This window comes from Prionailurus viverrinus, chromosome D3, assembly GCF_022837055.1.
Source record: "Prionailurus viverrinus isolate Anna chromosome D3, UM_Priviv_1.0, whole genome shotgun sequence".
Classification (NCBI taxonomy): Eukaryota; Metazoa; Chordata; class Mammalia; order Carnivora; family Felidae; genus Prionailurus; species Prionailurus viverrinus.
Genome location: NC_062572.1, coordinates 95,832,981 through 95,851,774, shown reverse-complemented (window position 1 = coordinate 95,851,774; position 18,794 = coordinate 95,832,981). Strand labels below are relative to the sequence as shown.

Sequence of the window (18,794 nt, the reverse complement as noted above, 5' to 3'; positions counted from 1 at the left end):
AGAAAATTGTACAGTACCGGGTGTTGATATATGTGTGTTCTGCTTACTTCTAAGTACCTTACCGGATGAAAACGGTCACTACCATCACCTGCAAATAAAAACGAAGTGAACAGTGAAACAGACTGTGACTAGGAAGCAGGGGCACCTAGAACCAGTGTCATACAACATCCAGTTCGTATGTTATTGATTTTCTAAGTTAGAGAAGCACAGTAGAACTGAATGTGGCTAAAAGGCCCTCATGGATGTATTTGGGGTCATGTGACCAGAGTGGAACAGCAAGTCACAGACAGAGGCTGAGTGTGGGTCTCCTTGTGCATTTCAAAAATTCCTGCCTCAGTTACTGTGCCTCCTTTTGTCTAAGTTATCTCCCTGACCTACACACGCACTCTATTTAGTTATTTGAAAGCACACATAAAATCTAGACTAGTTTTTTAAAATAACCCCAAATTACCTTCCCCACAAAGTGCATGATTTCACAAGTCCTGTCCCACGGAAGCGCCAACTGTAGAGGCACCTTCTGTCCTTTTCAGGGCCAAAGACACTTTCCTTGTAATGAGAAGACCTTAAATGAAATCTACATGAAAACACTTTCCAGCACTCACTGGGCTATGGTCTATGTGATCGTATTAACGTGTGTGTGGTGTTGAGAGCATGCGCTTTTCTGTTTATTCTCCACTGCTCTTCTCACCGTGAGTATTTCATAGACAGCGCAGGGTTTTCCATGCCTTTGGTCTTCTGACAGCTGCTTGGTAGGGGGCTGGGGAAGCAAAAGGAGTCAACCTATCTGTAAACCCTGGAAAAACTTTTTTTTAATGGATTTTACAACTCAACTAACAATATTATTTTGAGATATATCTATGTATCTGTACAGAAAAGTTGTCTTAAGAAAAACTATTGAACCGTTAAAACTTTATTATTCATTGCTATCAGTCATTCAATTTTCTCTAGCTTACTTCTACTTCTAGGTAAATGGTAACTTATTTAACATTACATTAAACTTTCCACATCATGGATTTGTAAGCTGTAAGAAACCAATTTCTGAAAAAAATATATGCATTTATGACAACTAATTCTGAATCTGTACTTGTAGAACCACACAATCTTAGTTTGTAGTCAATATGTCTATATGGTTGCTGAAGTTTGGTTTATAATTTAAATCTTAATAAAATTCTAAATTTTTATTGGAAAAGCTTGCCTTCTGAAAAGGACTCCATATATTTTTTCTTTAAAAATAAACATATAGCTCATGAGTTTGAGTGGGACACAGAAAAGTGGTCAGAAGAGCACCTCTTTAAAGGCTATGAAAAGCTCATCTGAGCGACTACTTACCATCTTAGAAATATTTCCCCTCAAAATGTGTCGACAGATCAAATGCATGAATGACTGGTATTAGTGTTTGTTCTCGATATGACTATATGGTGGACAGACACAACAGATTTTGTTTGACCTTAATCTATTTTATGAGGTCTTTCTATTAGGATGCACTATATATCTTGATACACAAAGAACTAAGTACATGTATGGAGAGAGTAGATGCAGTATTAGAGACAGTATTGCATCATCGTTAAGTGACAGGTCACCTGGAGTAAATTAACATCAAGTAGGGTGACCAACTTGTCCCTACTTGCCTGGATGTTCCCAGTTTGGGCACTGGAAAGTCCAGAGAAATACTTCAAGTCCTCAGCACACTGGGACAGCTGGTCATTCCACTTCTAACCCCATTTCTCCATCTATGAAATAAGAGGCACCGTATCTCGTCCATCAAGGGCATGAAGCTCTCCAAGCCCCCTACCTTGGGCAACAAAAGGGCCCGCTTTATGCATCAGGTGCCATCTATGTAAAATGGAACAGTATCACCTATCTAAGCAAATGTTAAAGTGCAGATGGCCCTTTAGCAGACAGCACAGCGATCGCTCAGTGTGACATGACGTTGTCACTAGTACTATTGTTCAAGTATTCAGCCCATTTCCTAGCAACAGTAAACAGCTGATAAATGTCTAGAAACACTGCTTAAAAGCTGAAGCAAAAACTAGGTTAGAGTTTGAGGCTGAGTTTTTCTTCTTTTTTTCTTAGGGTTATTTGTTGCTTCACTTAGTGAGCTCTTAAGAAATCTAGAACTGGGGGCGCCTGGGTGGCTCAGTTAAGAGTTCAACTTCAGCTCAGGTTATGATCTTGTGGTTCCTGAGTTCAAGCCCTGCTCCCTCTTTCCCTCCCTTTCTGCCTCCCCACCACCACCACCCGCACCCCACCCCCAAGGCCCACTTGTGCTCAAGTGCTCTCTCAGATAAATAAACTTTAAAAAGAATGTTTTTAAAGAAATCTAGAACTGCACGGTACTCATCAGATTAAAGGGGCAGCTGGATGAGGCTGGAAGAGGCGGGCAGCTGTCCTCCCACACGCACCTGGGAACTCGGCAGAAGGAGCTTGGTGTGCCAGGCTGCCTCAGAGAACACTCTTGTCCTGGAGGCTCCACCAGGGCTGCTGCCTTTGAAAGCGAGGGAAGGTCGGTCAAGTATCGACTACTGCACAGCAGAGAATTTCCAGGGCTCTTACTTCAAAACTTATGAAGAAACGAGGGCAGAGAGTTCTAAGAACTGTCCATGTGGACTTTTATGAGGGAGATGAAACCAACCTGAGTTTGAGGGAAGGGATAACATGAACCCAACCCAACACCAAGGAGGCCAGGTGGCCAAAGGTCTCTTATGAGCAACAGCCCTTTCCTGATAACTATGTGGGTCATTTTCTGAAAGAGCTCCGGAAAAACATCTATGCCCAGAGATACGAGTCCAGTGCGGTAACACAGCAGCTGTGCAGGGTCTCCGTTTTGGTGGTTATCTGTGGTGTGTGCATGAAGGTCTTCTGGCTCCCGACTGGCTTCATCGCCGACTGCAGTTCGGTCTCACTGATGGAGGTGAAGGGCGGAAGAGTCAGCACACAGGTGGCTGACCCGAAGAGCTCCCTGGAACCACCTGCGCTATGCAGGTCTCCACGCCACTGGGCCAGCTCCCCTTCTTGGACTAAGGCACCAATGCTGCTGTTGTATCCAGCACTGTCCTTGAACATGGCCACCTTTGCTTCTGTCTGGCCTGTCTGCCCCAACCCTGCACACTTCCATCATGGTGATGTCTGCCATCCAGATTCTGGCCCACGTTACAGAAGCGGCAAAAGGCACATCTTTCCCATGACCGTGCTATTGGGAGTCACCGTGCCATTTGCACTTGCAGCCTTGGGAGACCTGCCATCTGTTAGCGCCGTGGGAGCACCCTCCGGCCTCCTGCTGGCCTCCACCTCGTGCCTCCGCCCTGTACCATTCACCTGCAGCTTTTTAAAGAAGACATTCACAGGGTCCCTGGGTGGCTCAGTCGGTTGTGTCTCACTCTTGATTTTGGTTCAGGTCATGATCCCAGTCTGCAAGACTGAGCCCCAAGTTGGGCTCTGAGCTGATAGCATAGCGCTTGCTTGGGATTCTCTCTCTCCCTTTCTCTCTGCCCCTCCCCTGCTCATTTGTTCTCTCTCAAAATAAATAACTTAAAAAAAAAAGAAAGAAAGAAAGAAAAGAAAACATTCATGACCCTTAACATGAGGCTGAAATCCAAGAGGACTTATCCAGATCTCTCAACCATATTAGAAACCTCCATTCCATTAGCAAGGCAGTGACCCACTCTGGAAGCAGCATGCTGGTGTGGGTGGAGGACAGATCAAAGAAAAGCGTTCACACAGAGACTTGGCATCAAAGGCTGACCGACAGCTACAACACAATTAGAAATCAGAATTCCTCTGTCACAGTGGTTCTCATCAGGGCAGATTCAATGACATCTTTGGTTGTTATGACGGGGTGGGGGCGGGGGGGGGGGTGGCAGTGCCGTGACTGGAGCAGCTGAGGCCACGGGTGCCAGCCCAACACCGCACCGAACAGGGCAGTCACCCCCAACAAAGAATTACTACCCAAGAGGCTAACAGAAACCCTGACTTACATCACTTAACAAAGGTGGGCCAGGTGCTCCCCCCACCGCTGCACACAGTAAACGGCTGCTGTCGGCACCTCCAGACTGGCCTCCACCACACGGACAGTCCCCAGCACAGCCTCAGGACAGGCGAGTTCGACGCTACTTGACATCCCATTTGACGGTAGAGGCCAACATCACAGACACGTCAAGAGGATTTAGCCACATGTACCGTGGAGGCACTGGTAACTAGCTCTTCGGGGTTATCCTGACCTACTTTCACAGCGACAAGCAGTGTTTTTTAGCAAACAAATGTGGTATGTATTTCTACATTTAGATGATTACTAAGTCACAGTGACACATCTGTTAAAAGAATTAAACAGTTCTGTTTGCAGTGGTATAACAAATTTTAATTCAAAATAGACACTCTGAAACAATAGGTTAAAAAAAAAATAAACTTCAACAAGCTCTTTTTGGATTTACAACAGAGTACACCAACAATCACAGACCAGTTTCACAATTGCCTCAAAAATGCACATTATAGCAATTACATGCAAGAATTCTACTTTTTAAAATCCATAGAGTAACATTGTCTTATTTCCCAGAGACCGTCATATCCTCTGAGTACGTCGGACAGGTGCCTCTGCTGGGTACCACCAGGAATATGATTTAAGGTCAAAACTGGCTGGTCTCCATTGCTGGCTCTGGTGCTTTTAGTTATTGTGTGTGTGGAAAAAAACCCTGGAGGTTTAACTGTCCAAAGGACAGTAATACAGTGGAGTTCTTCAGCAATCCCCACCCCATTAACCCAGACAACTGGGCTAGAGGAAAGCCCATCTCCCCAGAACAAGTACGTTTACCTCTAGAAAACTGTCAAAGATGTAATACAGCAACACGGATACAGCTCTTGCTCTACTCATTGCTTCGTTCTCTGAAAACCTATGTCTACACTCTAGTTAGCTTCCACACTCAGGGGTAAAAATTTTATTCCTGAGTCACATGGTCCTTTCCTTTCACTGGTTTATGAAGAGTTGGATTGGGAGGAGAGTCTGAGTGTGTGTTCGGCATTTACTCTAAAGGCACTAAAAATGTATTGTCTTACTTTTGAACGGGGAAATGACTTACCACCATATCAAAAAGGGGAGAAGTCCACACTAAAAAGGATTTCCGCACCTACAAAACTGCTTTATTTGAAAATAACTCTTAACGAGCTAAATAGCAAGCTTCAGGTTCAGTATATTTTTAACAAAGGAAAACATTTGGTTTTCTATGAGTTGTAATAAAAGACAGCAGCTAGGACAAACTTGAAAAAACGTAAATCAGAATCACAATCTAGAAAGCAAGTACCTTGAGAAGAAGAAACCAGCGCAAGTGAACGCAGTGCATCCTGAGGGAAGCACACACATCACAGGGGTGTGTACTCACTTCTGTCAGCCTCGGCGCTTACCGTTTGCTGCTACACGTGAAGCTAACTGAGGGAGATCAATGCAGTTAATCAAGTATTCTGAAACAAGCTGAAATTTCCTTACATGAAAACACAAACATACAGGTTTCAGTTTTCATCCTACGATACTGACACTACTAGGAAACAAGACGTGCATGAAAGAGCCAAGGATTTAATTTACATGACAGGGAAGAACTAAAAATAATTGTTACAAAATCAAACTGCAGGAAACAATAAATCCGAAACAACTATTCACTTCTTTTATATAGAAGTCTTTCTGAGCACCTGAAATAAATCTAAAGAGCAGCATAAAGACCACTGAAATTGATTAGTTCAACATACAGTGAAGAAAATAACATTTTTTTAAATCTCAATTGAAAAAACTACTAAATATCTAGTACTTCAGATTTCCTATTTTTTTTTTTTTTACAAGTTTTGTGGCTCAAACTCAAAGTTCAACCTGTGTTTAACGTTTTTAAGTTCAGACATATCAAAGCCTAAAAGCACAGAAGGCTTGTGATTTTTTATTGCTTTCATGCAAATGTATCTTCTTTTTCCAAAAAATGAAGCCACATCAATCTTCCACACCCACAAGAGTGAGGAAAGAAGTTCTATTTCCTTTTTACTAGGATATGGTCTCTTGTGGAAATAATCTCTAAGAAATTGCTTTTTTTCCTCGTAAGAACGGTCTTCATATTTTTTAGGATTTAATGCTAAAATCTGAAGGGCATCCTCACTAATGAGCGGTCCCTCTGTCCTGATTTCATTCCTTTGTCTTTTAAAAGGCACCGCACTCGTCACCTTTTCGGGAGCCGGGGCTGCGTCGGTGTTTATGACGAGGGGCCGCTCCTCCACGTCCCTCTGGTCTTCTGTCCCAAAGTGGCCATCGGGCAGCTTCCTCTTCACAGAAAAACTGGAGTCGTGGATCACCTCCCCATTCACCAAGAGCAGCTCGCTGTTCTCAATAAAACTAGGCTGGATCTGGAGGTCTGAGCTGCTGTCCTTTGGGGCACTCCTGCAGCGCAGCAGGTGGATGGCGATGGCTGCCAGGGTCATGTTGCCCGTGTAGACCCCACAGCAGTGGATGCACTTGAAGGCCGGAGACTTCAGGATGGTGTGGACCGTTGGCGTGATGTGGTGCCTCTCCTTCAAATGCAGCTCGTATGCCTCCGTCGTCACAAAGGTGCCAAAGCAGAAGGGGCAAGTCAGAGCCTGTTTGCTGGGGCTCCCGGAGGCGCCCTCCGTCTGGGGCCTCACCTTTATATACACAGGCACCAGTGACTTGGAGTGTATCCCCGCCAGTATCGCCAAGTAGACTTCCCGCTCCCCAAGCTCCTCCTTTGGCAATATGGTAATGAAGTCAAGATGGGGAAACAGCAGGTTGCCATTAGCATCGATATCCAATTGAAAACCTTTGTTACTATAATCCACAGGTAACTTCTTCTTCCCTCGGTGCACAGTCCTACTGTGCTCCGAAAGACCTTTAATGTCATGAAAAGTGCACGGACAGAACAAGCACCCCAGGCCGTGCATGAGCAAGTGATGGATAAGCTCCTCCTCGGACACTAAGCACTTACAAGAGAGACAGCGAACGGTTTTCTCTCTCATCCACTTTAAAAACGGCGCACACGCTGCCAGCTTTTCAGGCTCCAATTTTTCAGCAGATTTGGACTCACTATGCTTATGAGCCACTTCCATATGAACCTGGTAGACATTGGAAGGGAAGAGCTCATTACAGACCGGACAGGTTTTCCACTGCTTCGCCTGTTTGAGCGCCTGACTGGCCTCTGCCACAGATGGAGACGCCTGAACAAACATATTCTGAGTGGCATTCACCACCACTGGAGGAGAGGGCATGCTGGCCATGGAACTGGCCATCTGTGCAGCTGTGCCCGACTGCAGGAGCTGGATGGGCACCTGGGGTGGGGGGACAGTTGCAACACCTCCTGGAGGCACAGGCAAAGTGACAGATACGGGGGCAAGTGTGTACGTGGGAATCCCATTCACCTGTTTCCCTGTAGGTATCAGCTGTCTGAGAATAGAGCCTGACGTGAGGAAAGTGGTGTTCTGAGAAGCGCCAGGTCTAACTGGCTGACCTGCAGGCAGGATGTTGGTGCTCACAGGCTGATTCAGTTGCAGGACTCCAGGCCTCACTGGCTGGCCCACAGGCAGCACTCCTGACATGACAGGCTGGCTGAGCTGCAGAACACCGGAATTAATACCCTGGTTCACAGGGAGAACACCCGACGAGACCGTCTGGTTGGGAGAAAGGAGCCCCGGTGGGACGACCTGGCCTGCAGGCAGAACCCTCAGCGGGACCGTCTGGCCCGCAGACAGAACCCGCGAGGGGGCCGTCAGCCCAGCGGGGAGAACCCCCGATGGGGCCGTCTGGCCAATGGGGAGAACCCCTGACTGGACCATCTGGCCCGCAGGAAGCACCCCAGAAGTTGCCGTCTGTCCCGAAGGGATGACCCCGGCAGGGGTCATCTGGCCTGCAGGCAGGACCCCTGACGGGACTGTCCGACTCACAGAAATCACCCCTGGTGAGACGGCCTGAAGAACCCCGGGAGTGACGGACGGACTGACAGGAAGAACTCCAGGCCCAGCAGGTCTGTTTACTGAAAGAACTCCAGGCCCAACTGGTCTGTTTATGGGCCCGACCGGCTGGCTAAGGGATACGGCCCCTGGGCGGATGGTCTGGTTTAAGGGGAGGACACCAGTTGCAACAGACTTATTGATAGGTCCGACTGGCTGACTCAAGGGCAACACAGGAGGATTTGCAGACTGATTAAGCGGGACTCCATGAGAAAGAAAGACAGGCTGCGGGGCTGAGGGCGGCAGAGGGAGGTTGCTCTGGCCCACCGGCAGAGGACTGGAGACCAGGGTCACGTGGGACTGGGCAACAGCAGGCGGAGAGTGGGTGAGGCTTCCAGAAGTGCCCGAGGCCACAGTCACTGGCTGGACTGCGCCCTGCACTGGCTGCACGACGGTCTGGCTTTGGCTGTTCTGTGGCAAGGCAAGACGAAAGCAGGGAGATGTGGCTGCGATGCCCGGAGCTCCGCCGTTTGGGGGCACGGCCAAGGGTGCCACTGGCTTTGGAGCAATGTGCATCTGCTTCAAAAGGCCGGGCTTCTTAATATGTTCTGAGATCACAGATCTGAGTTTATTTTCCAAATCCCTGTGTATATCTGAAGTCAAAATATGGTACATTAAAGCATCCTGGCTGCTGGCATTGGCGTTGCACTTTTTACAATAGTACTTGTCAGACGGTGGCATCTTCTCAGTAGAAAGACTTTCGTCGGTTTTCGGTTGCTCACCCGTTTCCTCAGTTCGCAGGCCAAAGTAGGAGTTAATTAAGTAGTGAAAATGGGCTACCAACACATGCTTCTTCATACTGTAGTACAAAGTGTTTGAAAAGTTACATTTTAAACATGTAAAACTTATCACATCACTCCTAGAAGACTTAGGTTCGCCTAAAATATTCACTGTGTAGTTCTGGACTTTCCGGACAGGTGCATGAAACATTCTGAAGTGCCTTCCCACAACTTTGGGTTGAGAGGAAAATACACAGTTTGGGCAAGGGATCACCAGCTCTTGATCAATTTCGTCTTCATGGTAGCGATGTAAATGATTTTTGAATGAAGTAAGCACTTTTGTAGAGTATTTACAGAGGCTACAACAGTATGGCTTTGTTCGATATCTCTGTTAAAAAAAAAAAAAAAGAAAGTCAAACATACTTCAATAAAAATACCAGATCCTACACCTTCTACAGTTCACAAGTATAGGATTCTTTTTCTTTTAATGTGCCAGATAATGTAACATTATCATCCCTCAGGGAATGGTGTTTTTCTGAGCCAGGGCAAGCTTTTTCTTAGAGGGCCAGAGAGTAAACACTGCCTCTATGCCAACTACTTGGTGCAGCCATCGTAACACAAAAGCGCCTGTAGATAATATGCAAGTCAATGAGCGTGGCTTTGTGCCAACAAAACTATACAGACACTAGTTCAAATTTCAAAGAATTTTCATATCACAAAACAGTATTCATTTTTCGCCTCAAACGTCTAAAAGTGTAGCAGCAATTCCTAGCTGCAGACGGTGCTCACAGGACCTGGCCCATAGCACGTCACTCCGACCCCTTCCAGGCCATATACTAAAACCTGAATCTCCTCACTCCAGTACAAGAAACTCTGTTCTCTGCTACAGAAAGTTAGTTTCTCCCTTTCACATCCCATTTCCCCTAGTTCCAATGTTGTTTGTACTTCAAATTCTAAAACCTCTAGAATTTACTGCAAATAACCTAACATGCAAATTGTTAAACCGTCATTACTGTTATTTCCCTCACTCCTAGAGAAGGTAGGAGCCAAATGGACGGTGCTTACAACACGCAAGTGTCCAATACGCTATGTGACAAGTTGTAAGGAAAGAGGCTGTTCCTCAAGAGCTACAACAATCCTGAACGAGTTCCAGGCCAGAATGCAGACCAACCACGCAGAACTTCTCTTCGGGGCAAACATTGGGGAATCCAATAGGCTTGGGGCATAAGAACAGGCATCTGTATAAGAGCAAGACAACGGAGCAATGCAATGTTCTAACACCCAAAAATTTGCTGGGTTTGTGAAGGTCTGACAGCCATGAAGTCTTTGGTCTCGCAAGTCTCCAGACCCTAGAGGTGCTGAACCACAGAACACCTGGCCCTAGTGTCACTGAGGAGGAAGGTAAAACCTGGACCTTCGTGCTGGGTCCCAGCATCGGCTGTAGGGGAGATGGGCTGTGTCGTAGATCTCTCTAAGACACGGATTCTTGCTGCCACAGTGGATCACCCCACCCTTCCTAAGCTTGTGTTCTCATGCCCCCACACACATTCTGTAGCTTCTGTCACCCTCTCTCTCCTATTTGTACAGGTTTCCCTCTTGTCACAAGTCAGAGAAGTCACCCAAACATGTTCAGCAATGTGGAACTGCCTTCTCAGCAATTAGCAATATCCCAGGTTCTGCCATTCTGATAGCACGCAGAATAAACCTAAGGCAACAGCCAACCCCGGACCAAAAACTAAAAAAACAACAACCCGTATTTCACAGATTCATATTTTATTATCTCAGAAATCTGGATACACCTTACAACTAACAGTTCAACAGTACAACAAAGTTTAAGCATTGCTTTAGGTTTTTTTTATTAGTGGTTCGTTAAAAAATGGTGTGTCTCAGAACATAGTCAATAATTTTGTAATAACATTGTGTGGTAACTGACTACACTTATCGTGGGGAGCACTGAGAAATGTACACAGTTGTTGAACCACTGTGTACATCTGAAACTAACATTATACATCAACTATACTTGACTAGTACAATTTTTTTAGCATTTTTAATTTTTATCTTTTATATATGTGTGTGTGTGTGTGTGTGTGTGTGTGTGTGTGTGTGTGTATATATATGTATTTTATTTTAGAGAGAGAACACGCATATGTGCAAGCAGGGGGAGGGGCAGAAGGAGAGAAAGAGAGAATCTCAAGCAGGAGCCACGCTCAGCTTGGAGCCTCACACAGGCTCGATCCCACAACCCCGCGATAATGACCTGAGCCAAAATAAAGAGTTGGACCCTCCACTGACAGCCACCCAGGTGGCCCTAGAATTTTTTATTTTTAAGTAACCTCCACACCCAATGTGGTGCTCAAACTTACAACCACGAGATCAAGAGCCTCATGGTCTACCAACTGAGGCAGCCAGGAGCCCCAATAATACATTTTTTAAATGGTGTGTTTTATACTTAATGAAATAGCGTAGTGAAAAACCAGTTAATGAAAATTACACTCAATGAAAGAGCCAAAAGAAATTACTAACAACTGCATGTTACTATACATTAATGTTGAACAGATCTTTGGATTAGGGAAAGATTTCTTAAATATGAAAACAAAAACATAATCCATAAAAAAAAAAAAAAACTGATAAACTGGACTCCATCAAAGTAAGAAAGCTTCTGCTCCGTGAAAGACACTGTTGGGGTGCCTAGGTGGCTCAGTCAGTTAAGTGTCCGACTTTGGCTCAGGTCATGATCTCTCGGTTTGTGAGTTCAAGCCCTGAGTCGGGCTCTGTGCTGACAGCTCAGAGCCTGGAGCCTACTTCAGATTCTGTGTCTCCCTCTCTCTCTGCCTCTCAAAAGTGGAAGGGAGGGAAGGAGGGAGGGAGGAAGGAAGGAAATGAAAGAAGACAAGCCACTGGCTAGGAGACAATATTTGCAAACCTCACACCTAATAAAGGATGTATATCCAGAATACATGTTGTAGACATGTTCAAGTCCCAATAAGAAAAAAATAACCCAAATTTTAGAAAATGGGTAAAAGACTTTTACACTACCGGAGGGCATCCAGCTGCCAAATATACACATGAAAAGATGCTCAACATCATTAGTCACTAGGTAAATGCAAATTAAAACCTGAAAAGGTACCACTACAACCCTATTAGAATGGAAAATAAGTGGATAAAACCATTAAGCACCATAAATGAGACAGAATTGAGGCTAGCTTGTGTGCACAGTAACCAGGCCCCCCCCACCCCCCCTTAACAGAGGGAAAGCAAAATGGTATAGCCACTTTGGAAAACAGTGTGGCATCTGTCATGAAGATAAATATGTACTTCTTTATCATATACAATCCAGCAATCTCAAGCCTAGGCACTTATCCAAGAGAAATGAAAGTCTACGTTCCCATAACAGCCCCCTGCGGAAGCTCTGGGGTGAATATCACTGGGGAACATGGGGAGTGGAGACCTGGGCCCTACTGGCAACAGAGGAAGAAAAATGACCAAGGACAGATGCAGAGGATCTAGGTGCTGGCAGAAACCCCTGCCCTGGACAGTTCACCGTCTCCCTGTCAGGCTGCTTCCTCAGGTCTTGCACTGAGCTCCGTCACCTGACAGGACCTCAGCACGTCTCTCTCCCCAAAACCCGAATGTTTAACAAATCTCTTTTTTCTGAGCCCCTGAAGACCTCACTGTAGCACAAGCCACAGAATCAATCCAGCATGACTGCACATTTCTGCCACCTTAGGAACAAACAGGAATAAGGCCCTGAGCTAGCAGACAGCACAGCCTCTGCCACACCAGGCTTCGGTGGCTTTTCTGAACATGGTTGTCTAGTCAACAAATCCAAACACCACTATTTCATACTGATTTAACACGTTATGCCCAGGCTCTATTCACCCCAACAAAAACAAACACACCTTGAGGAAAAAACCTCACTTGTACCTCTTTGTATTAGGCACTCAGAAAGTTTTACCTACTTTGTAGCAGGTTTCAAAAAGTGTTTCTTGATGAAAAGCATATAATTATATATTACAGTGCATGTTGCGTTATAGGATCTTCTGAGAATTTGGAAGACAGAAATCAGTGAGACCTAAGAAAGGATTCATGAAGTCAAGGTCTTCAAAGCAAGGCATATCTGAACAGCCATATGCTGTTCCAAGCAGGAGAATTACCAAGTCAAAGGGGTTTCAAGGCATCTTGTGTCTGACGGTAGAGAGGGAAGTGTTGGGTCAAGGAGGGCAGGAGACCAACAGGTGTGACACAAGACAGGCAGAAAAGTGGAACTGAGAACGGTTGACAACAGGAATGTTGATACAGAAAATTGTGACAGAACAACGATTGACTAGTGATAGGAGAAGTTTATTTAAAGTCAAAAGTCCTGGGGAGCCCGGGTGGCTCAGTCAGTTAAGCGTCCGACTTCAGCTCAGGTCACGATCTCGCGGTCTGTGGGTTGGAGCCCCGCACTGGGCTCTGTGCTGGGACAGGCTGAGCATGACAGTGAGGAAGATGCTAATGCTATGGATGGCGGGATAGTAGGAAAGGCTTTCCAGAAAACACTTCAATGAGGAGAATTCAGCTTGAATCTGCTTGGGTTTGGTCTCAAATTATTATAAATTGTATTCCTCAACTAAAAGATCTGTATTTTTAAATTGTAAGCTTTCAACTTTAAATTTCTGAAACCAGGATGTACTTTCATCACACATAATGTCATGGCATTTCTTTTTACTCAGAATGGTTAGAAACCAAGGCCCTTCTTATATGAGTAGCATCTTATGATCAAGGACAAATAACAGTTTCACTACATCACTTTTTCAACTTTATGTACAGAAACCTCTCAAAGCATCAATGATTCTATATTATAAAGCATTTCACTTTCTCCTGCTCCTTCCCTGAGTGTTTACATTTACACCTCTCCCCCTCACTCATCAGCAATCCAAACACATGTGATGTTCCTCAAAAGTAAACTGAAACTTACCCCCAGCTTCTGAGGAAACATAAAAATCAAATACAAAAATACATACCACTTTCTTTCCAGAAGGTTCCCAGAGAGAAATATCTCCCCATGATGTGTTAAAAAAGTACTTCTCTCCTGGATCAAAGCCTTTAAGGTCCTTTTAAAAAGGGAGAAAAAGAGAGACCATTAAGCAATTTCAGAGGATAAATAACCTGAAGGGATTACTTAGCACCTAAGAAATCCTCGTGGGAAAGTGAAATGAAAATGTAGCCCATGAGCAAACTGCAGCCATAAAGCACAAGAACAGAGGAAAAGGCTGAAATAATCCAATTAAATATTAAAGTCTTAAACATCTTTTGAAAAAAAATATTTTCTTTTTTTAATTTACATCCAAGTTAGTTAGCACATAGTGCAGCAATGATTTCAGTAGATTCCTTAATGCCCCTCCCCCATTTAGCCCATCGCCCCTCCCACAACCCCTCCAGTACCCTGTTCGTTCTCCGTATTAAAGAGTCTCTTATGTTTTGTCCCCTTCCGTTTTTAGTTTCCCTTCCCTTGTGTTCATCTGTTCAGTGTCTTAAAGTCCTCATATGAGTGAAGTCATATATTTGTTTTTTTCTGACTAATTTCGCTTAGCATAATACCCTCTAATTCCATCCACGTAGTTGCAAATGGCAAGATCCCATTCTTTTTGATTGCCGAGTAATACTCCATTGTGTATATATACCACATCTCTTTTATCCATTCATCCAGGGACGGACATTTGGGCTCTTTCCATACTTTGGCTATTGGTGATAGTGCTGCTGTAAACATTGGCATGCACGTGCCCCTTCGAAACAGCATACCTGTGTCCCTTGGATAAATACCTAGTAGTGCAATTGCTGGGTCACAGGGTGAAAATTTTTTTTAACATTTATTTTTGAGAGAGACAGAGAATGAGCAGGGAAGAGGCAGAGAGAGAGGAGACACAGAATCTGAAGCTGTCAGCACAGAGCTCCGAGCTGTCAGCACAGAGACTGAGGTGGGGCTCGAACTCACAAACTGCAAGATTATGACTTCAGCCCAAGTTGGACGCTTAATCGACTGAGCCACCCAAACACCCCTAAAAATTAAAGTTTTAAATTGTAGTTAAAAACTATAATTTTATAAGAAATAAACAGATGAGATTTCCCACTAATGATTTTTATTTTTTAAGTTTATTTTGAGACAGCGCAAGCACGGGTGGGGCAGAGGGAGATGGGGAAGGAGGATCTCGAACTCATGAACCCTGAGATTATGACCTGAGCCGAAGTTGGACACTTAACCGACTGAGCCACCCAGGCGTCCCCCTGCCCCCATAATTTTCAAAAAAGAGAAGCTCCATAAGCAAACACGGTCTTCTGTCAGGGGTGAGCACTTGGGAGGCTCCTGGGAGAGTATCAAGTAGGAGCTCCAAGTGTGTGCCTGACCAAGGACACCAGAGTCAGTATGGGGAGGAAAGTGTGGACAAGGGTGCGGCCAACACAACAGAAGGGGGTGAGGACACCGAGGGAGGGATGGGGATAGTGAGAACTGGACAACCAGATGCAACAGTGTTCACGCTGAACCCTGCGCGTCAGATAAACCACGTGCAAAACGTATCTGGAGGAAAACTGGAGAAGTCAGAATGTGGACTAGGTATCAGATGAGAAAGACAAGCGTTAACAACACCGAAAGATGCGGGTAACTGAAAAAGCATGACCAGTGAGAGAGTAAGAGCTCACTGTGGTAAAGACTCTGCTCACACAAGTGTTTGCACAAAGAAAGAGAAGGCTAAACAATAAGAGGTCAGTGGCGGTAATCTCTGAATGGCAGAAATGTGGCATTTAAAATTTTATTTCTAAAGAAAGGATTACCTCCATTTTCTAACTTTCCCAATTTACACTGCTGTTTTTACAATGATTAAAGATTATTTGTAATACAAAAAAGAATTAGTTAAGCCAGATAATAATATAATAGCTGTCTTCAAATGTACCTATGCTAATACACTGCTTACCAAGTCAATTCAGAACTAGAGAAAAGTGCAAATTTGTACAAAGATTTAAATTGGAAATAATGTATTCTGAGGTGATAACATATGCACAAGTAAAACGTAAGACAACAATAACACAAAGGCTAGAATGGGAAATGAGAGCATAGTATTGATGTTTTTTTCTTTTAATCTTTATTTATTAAGTAATCTCTATACCCCATGTGGGACTAGAACTCACAACCCTGAGATCGAGTCACATTTTCTACCAACTGTGCCAGCCAGACACCCTCTGTAAGGTTCTTATATGTGGAGCAGTATTATATCAGAAGGTAAACAGGGGCGCGTGGGGGGCTCAGTTGGTTAGGCATCGGACTCTTGATTTCAGCTCAGGTCATGATCTCACAGTTCGTGAGTTCAAGCCTTGCATCAGGCTCCATGCTAACGGTGCGGAGCCTGCTTGGGATTCTCTGTCTCCCTCCCTCTCTGCCCCTCCCCTGCTTGTGCTCATGCTCGCATGCTCTCACTCTCTCTCAAAAACAAATAAATAAACTTAAAAAAAAGGTAAACAAAAACAGCTAATAAGCCAATAATGGGAGATAAAATGGAATCATAAAAACTGTTCAATCCAAAACAAAGCAGAAGAAGAATAAAAAAGGAAGCACAGAAAAGACAGTAAAAAGAAACAGTGACATGGGCAATTTAAACCCAACCATATCAATAACCACATTAAAGAACAAGAGCTGGAAACTTTTTCTAAAGTAAAAGCCAGATAACAAATATTCAGGGCTCTGCCGGCCATGCAGGCTCTCACACAATTACTCAGTGCCACCATCACACACAAAGGCAGCCATGAACACTAACAAGCATGGCTACGTTCCAAGACAGTTTATTTACAAAATAGACAGCAAGCCAGATTTGGCCCATGAAGCATAGTTTGCCTACCCCCGGTCTAAATACTTAAATTAAGAGGCACAGAGTATCAGACTGGGTAAATAAAAACAAGATCCAATTAAATGCTATCTACACTAATTTCATTTTAAAAGTTTTTTTTAATGTTTATTTTTGAGAGAGAACAAGTGGGGGAGGGGCAGAGAGGGACAGAGACAGAGAATCTCCAGCTGACTTCGCACTGTCAGCAACAAGCCAACTTGGGGCTCAAACTCAAACTCACAAACCAGGACATTATGACCTGAGCCAAAATCAAGAGTCGTACACTTAACTGACTGAGCCACCCAGGCGCCCCCAAAATTTCACTGTCTGTCACAAAGACAGACAGGTTAAAGGTAAAAAGATGGAAAGAGAGGTGTCATGCTATCACTAATCAGAAGAAAGCTGGAGGAATCACATTACTATCAAACAAAGCAGATTTCAGGGGGAGAAAATATTAACATGGATAGAAGGTCACTTTGTAACAACAGGACAATTCATCAGCAGAACAAAGCAATCCTAAACGTGTATGTACTCAGAGAAAAGTACAGGAGACAAAAACTGATTAAATTGAAAAGAGAAATAATCAAATCCAAATATACAGTCGGAGACGTCAACACCCCCTCTTCTCTCAATGAGAGAATATAACAAATCCACAAAAATCAGGAAGGATAAGGATACACAGGACTGAACACAACCAACCACCTGACCACCTGACCAAACGCTAATAGAGCTCTCCAGCCAGTAACAGCAAATCCACATGAAACACTTACCAAGACAGAGCTTGGGCAGAGCCCTAAGTCTCAATAAATTTAAAAGAATTAGAATAATTATAAAGTATATTCTCTAACCAAAGCAAAATTTAACAGAAATCTGTAACAAAAAATAATCCAGAAAATCCCCAAATTCTAGATATTAAACACCCTTTTAATTCATGGATCAAAGAAGAAATCATGAACAAAATTAGACAGCATTTCAAAACTAAATGAAAGTAGAAACACAGTAAATCAAATGTGAAGGATACTTCTGCAATGCTCTCAAGGGACATTTATGGTGTTAAGTACTAAGAAAACAAAGGCCTAAAAAACAAGATCACTACAGCTCCTACAGATAAGAAATAATATGAACAACTTTATGTCGATAAATAGGACAACTTAAGTTGAAATGGATAAATTCCTTAAAAAAAGACCACCAAAGCTGGTTCAAAAAAAAAAAAAAAAAAAAAAAAGAGAAAGAGAAAGAGATGATAACTTGATACCTAGTCAAGAAATTGAATTCAAAGTTAAAAACCTTCCCACAAATAAAACTCCAACTCCCGATGGCTTCGTTGGGAATTCTAAACATTTACAGAAAAAATATTATCAATTCTACACTAAGTTCTTAAAGAGGAAGAAACAATTCCCAGTTCATTCCACAAGGCCAGCATTACCCTGACACCAAAACCAGACAAAATATATTACAAAATTAAAACAACAGACCATGTCACTCATGAACATAGATGGAAAAATCCTTAAGAAAAATTCTGCAAATCCATCCAACATATAAAAAGAACCAAGCGAGGCTCCTGGGTGGCTCAGGTCACAATCTCGCAGTTCGTGAGTTCTAGCCCCACATCGGACTCCCTGCAGACAGTGCCGAGCCTGCTTAGGATTCCTCCCCCCCGCCAAAATAAATAAATAAATTTAAAAAATGGCGCTAACAATCACACTGCATGGTAACATAATGAACATTCTTACTGCTATTTTAAGCTTCATTTCAATTTTTTTTTAATTCAATACCACCAAATGTTAAGGATACAACTGAAACCCTCACACGCTATTTTTTTTAATGTTTATTTATTTTTGAGACAGAGGGAGACAGAGCGCGAGTGGGGTTGGAGCAGAGAGAGAGGGAGACACAGAACCTGAAGCAGGCTCCAGGCTCTGAGCTGTCAGACCAGAGCCCAATGCAGGGCTCAAACGCACGAACCGTGAGATCATGACCTGAGCCGAAGTCGGACACTTAACCAACTGAGCCACCCAGGTGCCCCCCTCACACACTATTATTAACAGGAGTGTGGAATCACACTACATAAAGGTCTGGCCGTTTCCTATAAAACTAAACAAATAACCCCATAAACAGATGTCCACAAAAATACGTTTATAAGAACATTCATAAGAACCTTATTCACAATAACTAAAAACTAACGAGAGCCTAGGTGTCGAACGTCAGAAGAAAGGGTCAATAAACTAATCCATGT

The 18,794-nt window shown here is 43.9% G+C and overlaps 1 protein-coding gene across 2 annotated transcripts in view; it reads right to left on the bottom strand.

Annotated features, from left to right (window-relative positions):
- Positions 1–4,332: 4,332 nt before the first annotated feature.
- ADNP2 (ADNP homeobox 2) overlaps positions 4,333–18,794 on the bottom strand; it is a 31,456-nt gene continuing 16,994 nt past the window's right edge. For both annotated transcript variants that reach the window (XM_047827700.1, XM_047827699.1), the window contains exons 3-4: positions 13,706–13,795; positions 4,333–9,090 (exon numbers count right to left, since the gene is read on the bottom strand). In XM_047827700.1, the coding sequence (XP_047683656.1) occupies positions 5,815–9,090; positions 13,706–13,795 (3,366 nt within the window). In that variant the 3' untranslated portion in view covers positions 4,333–5,814. The remainder of the gene's footprint in view (positions 9,091–13,705; positions 13,796–18,794) is intronic.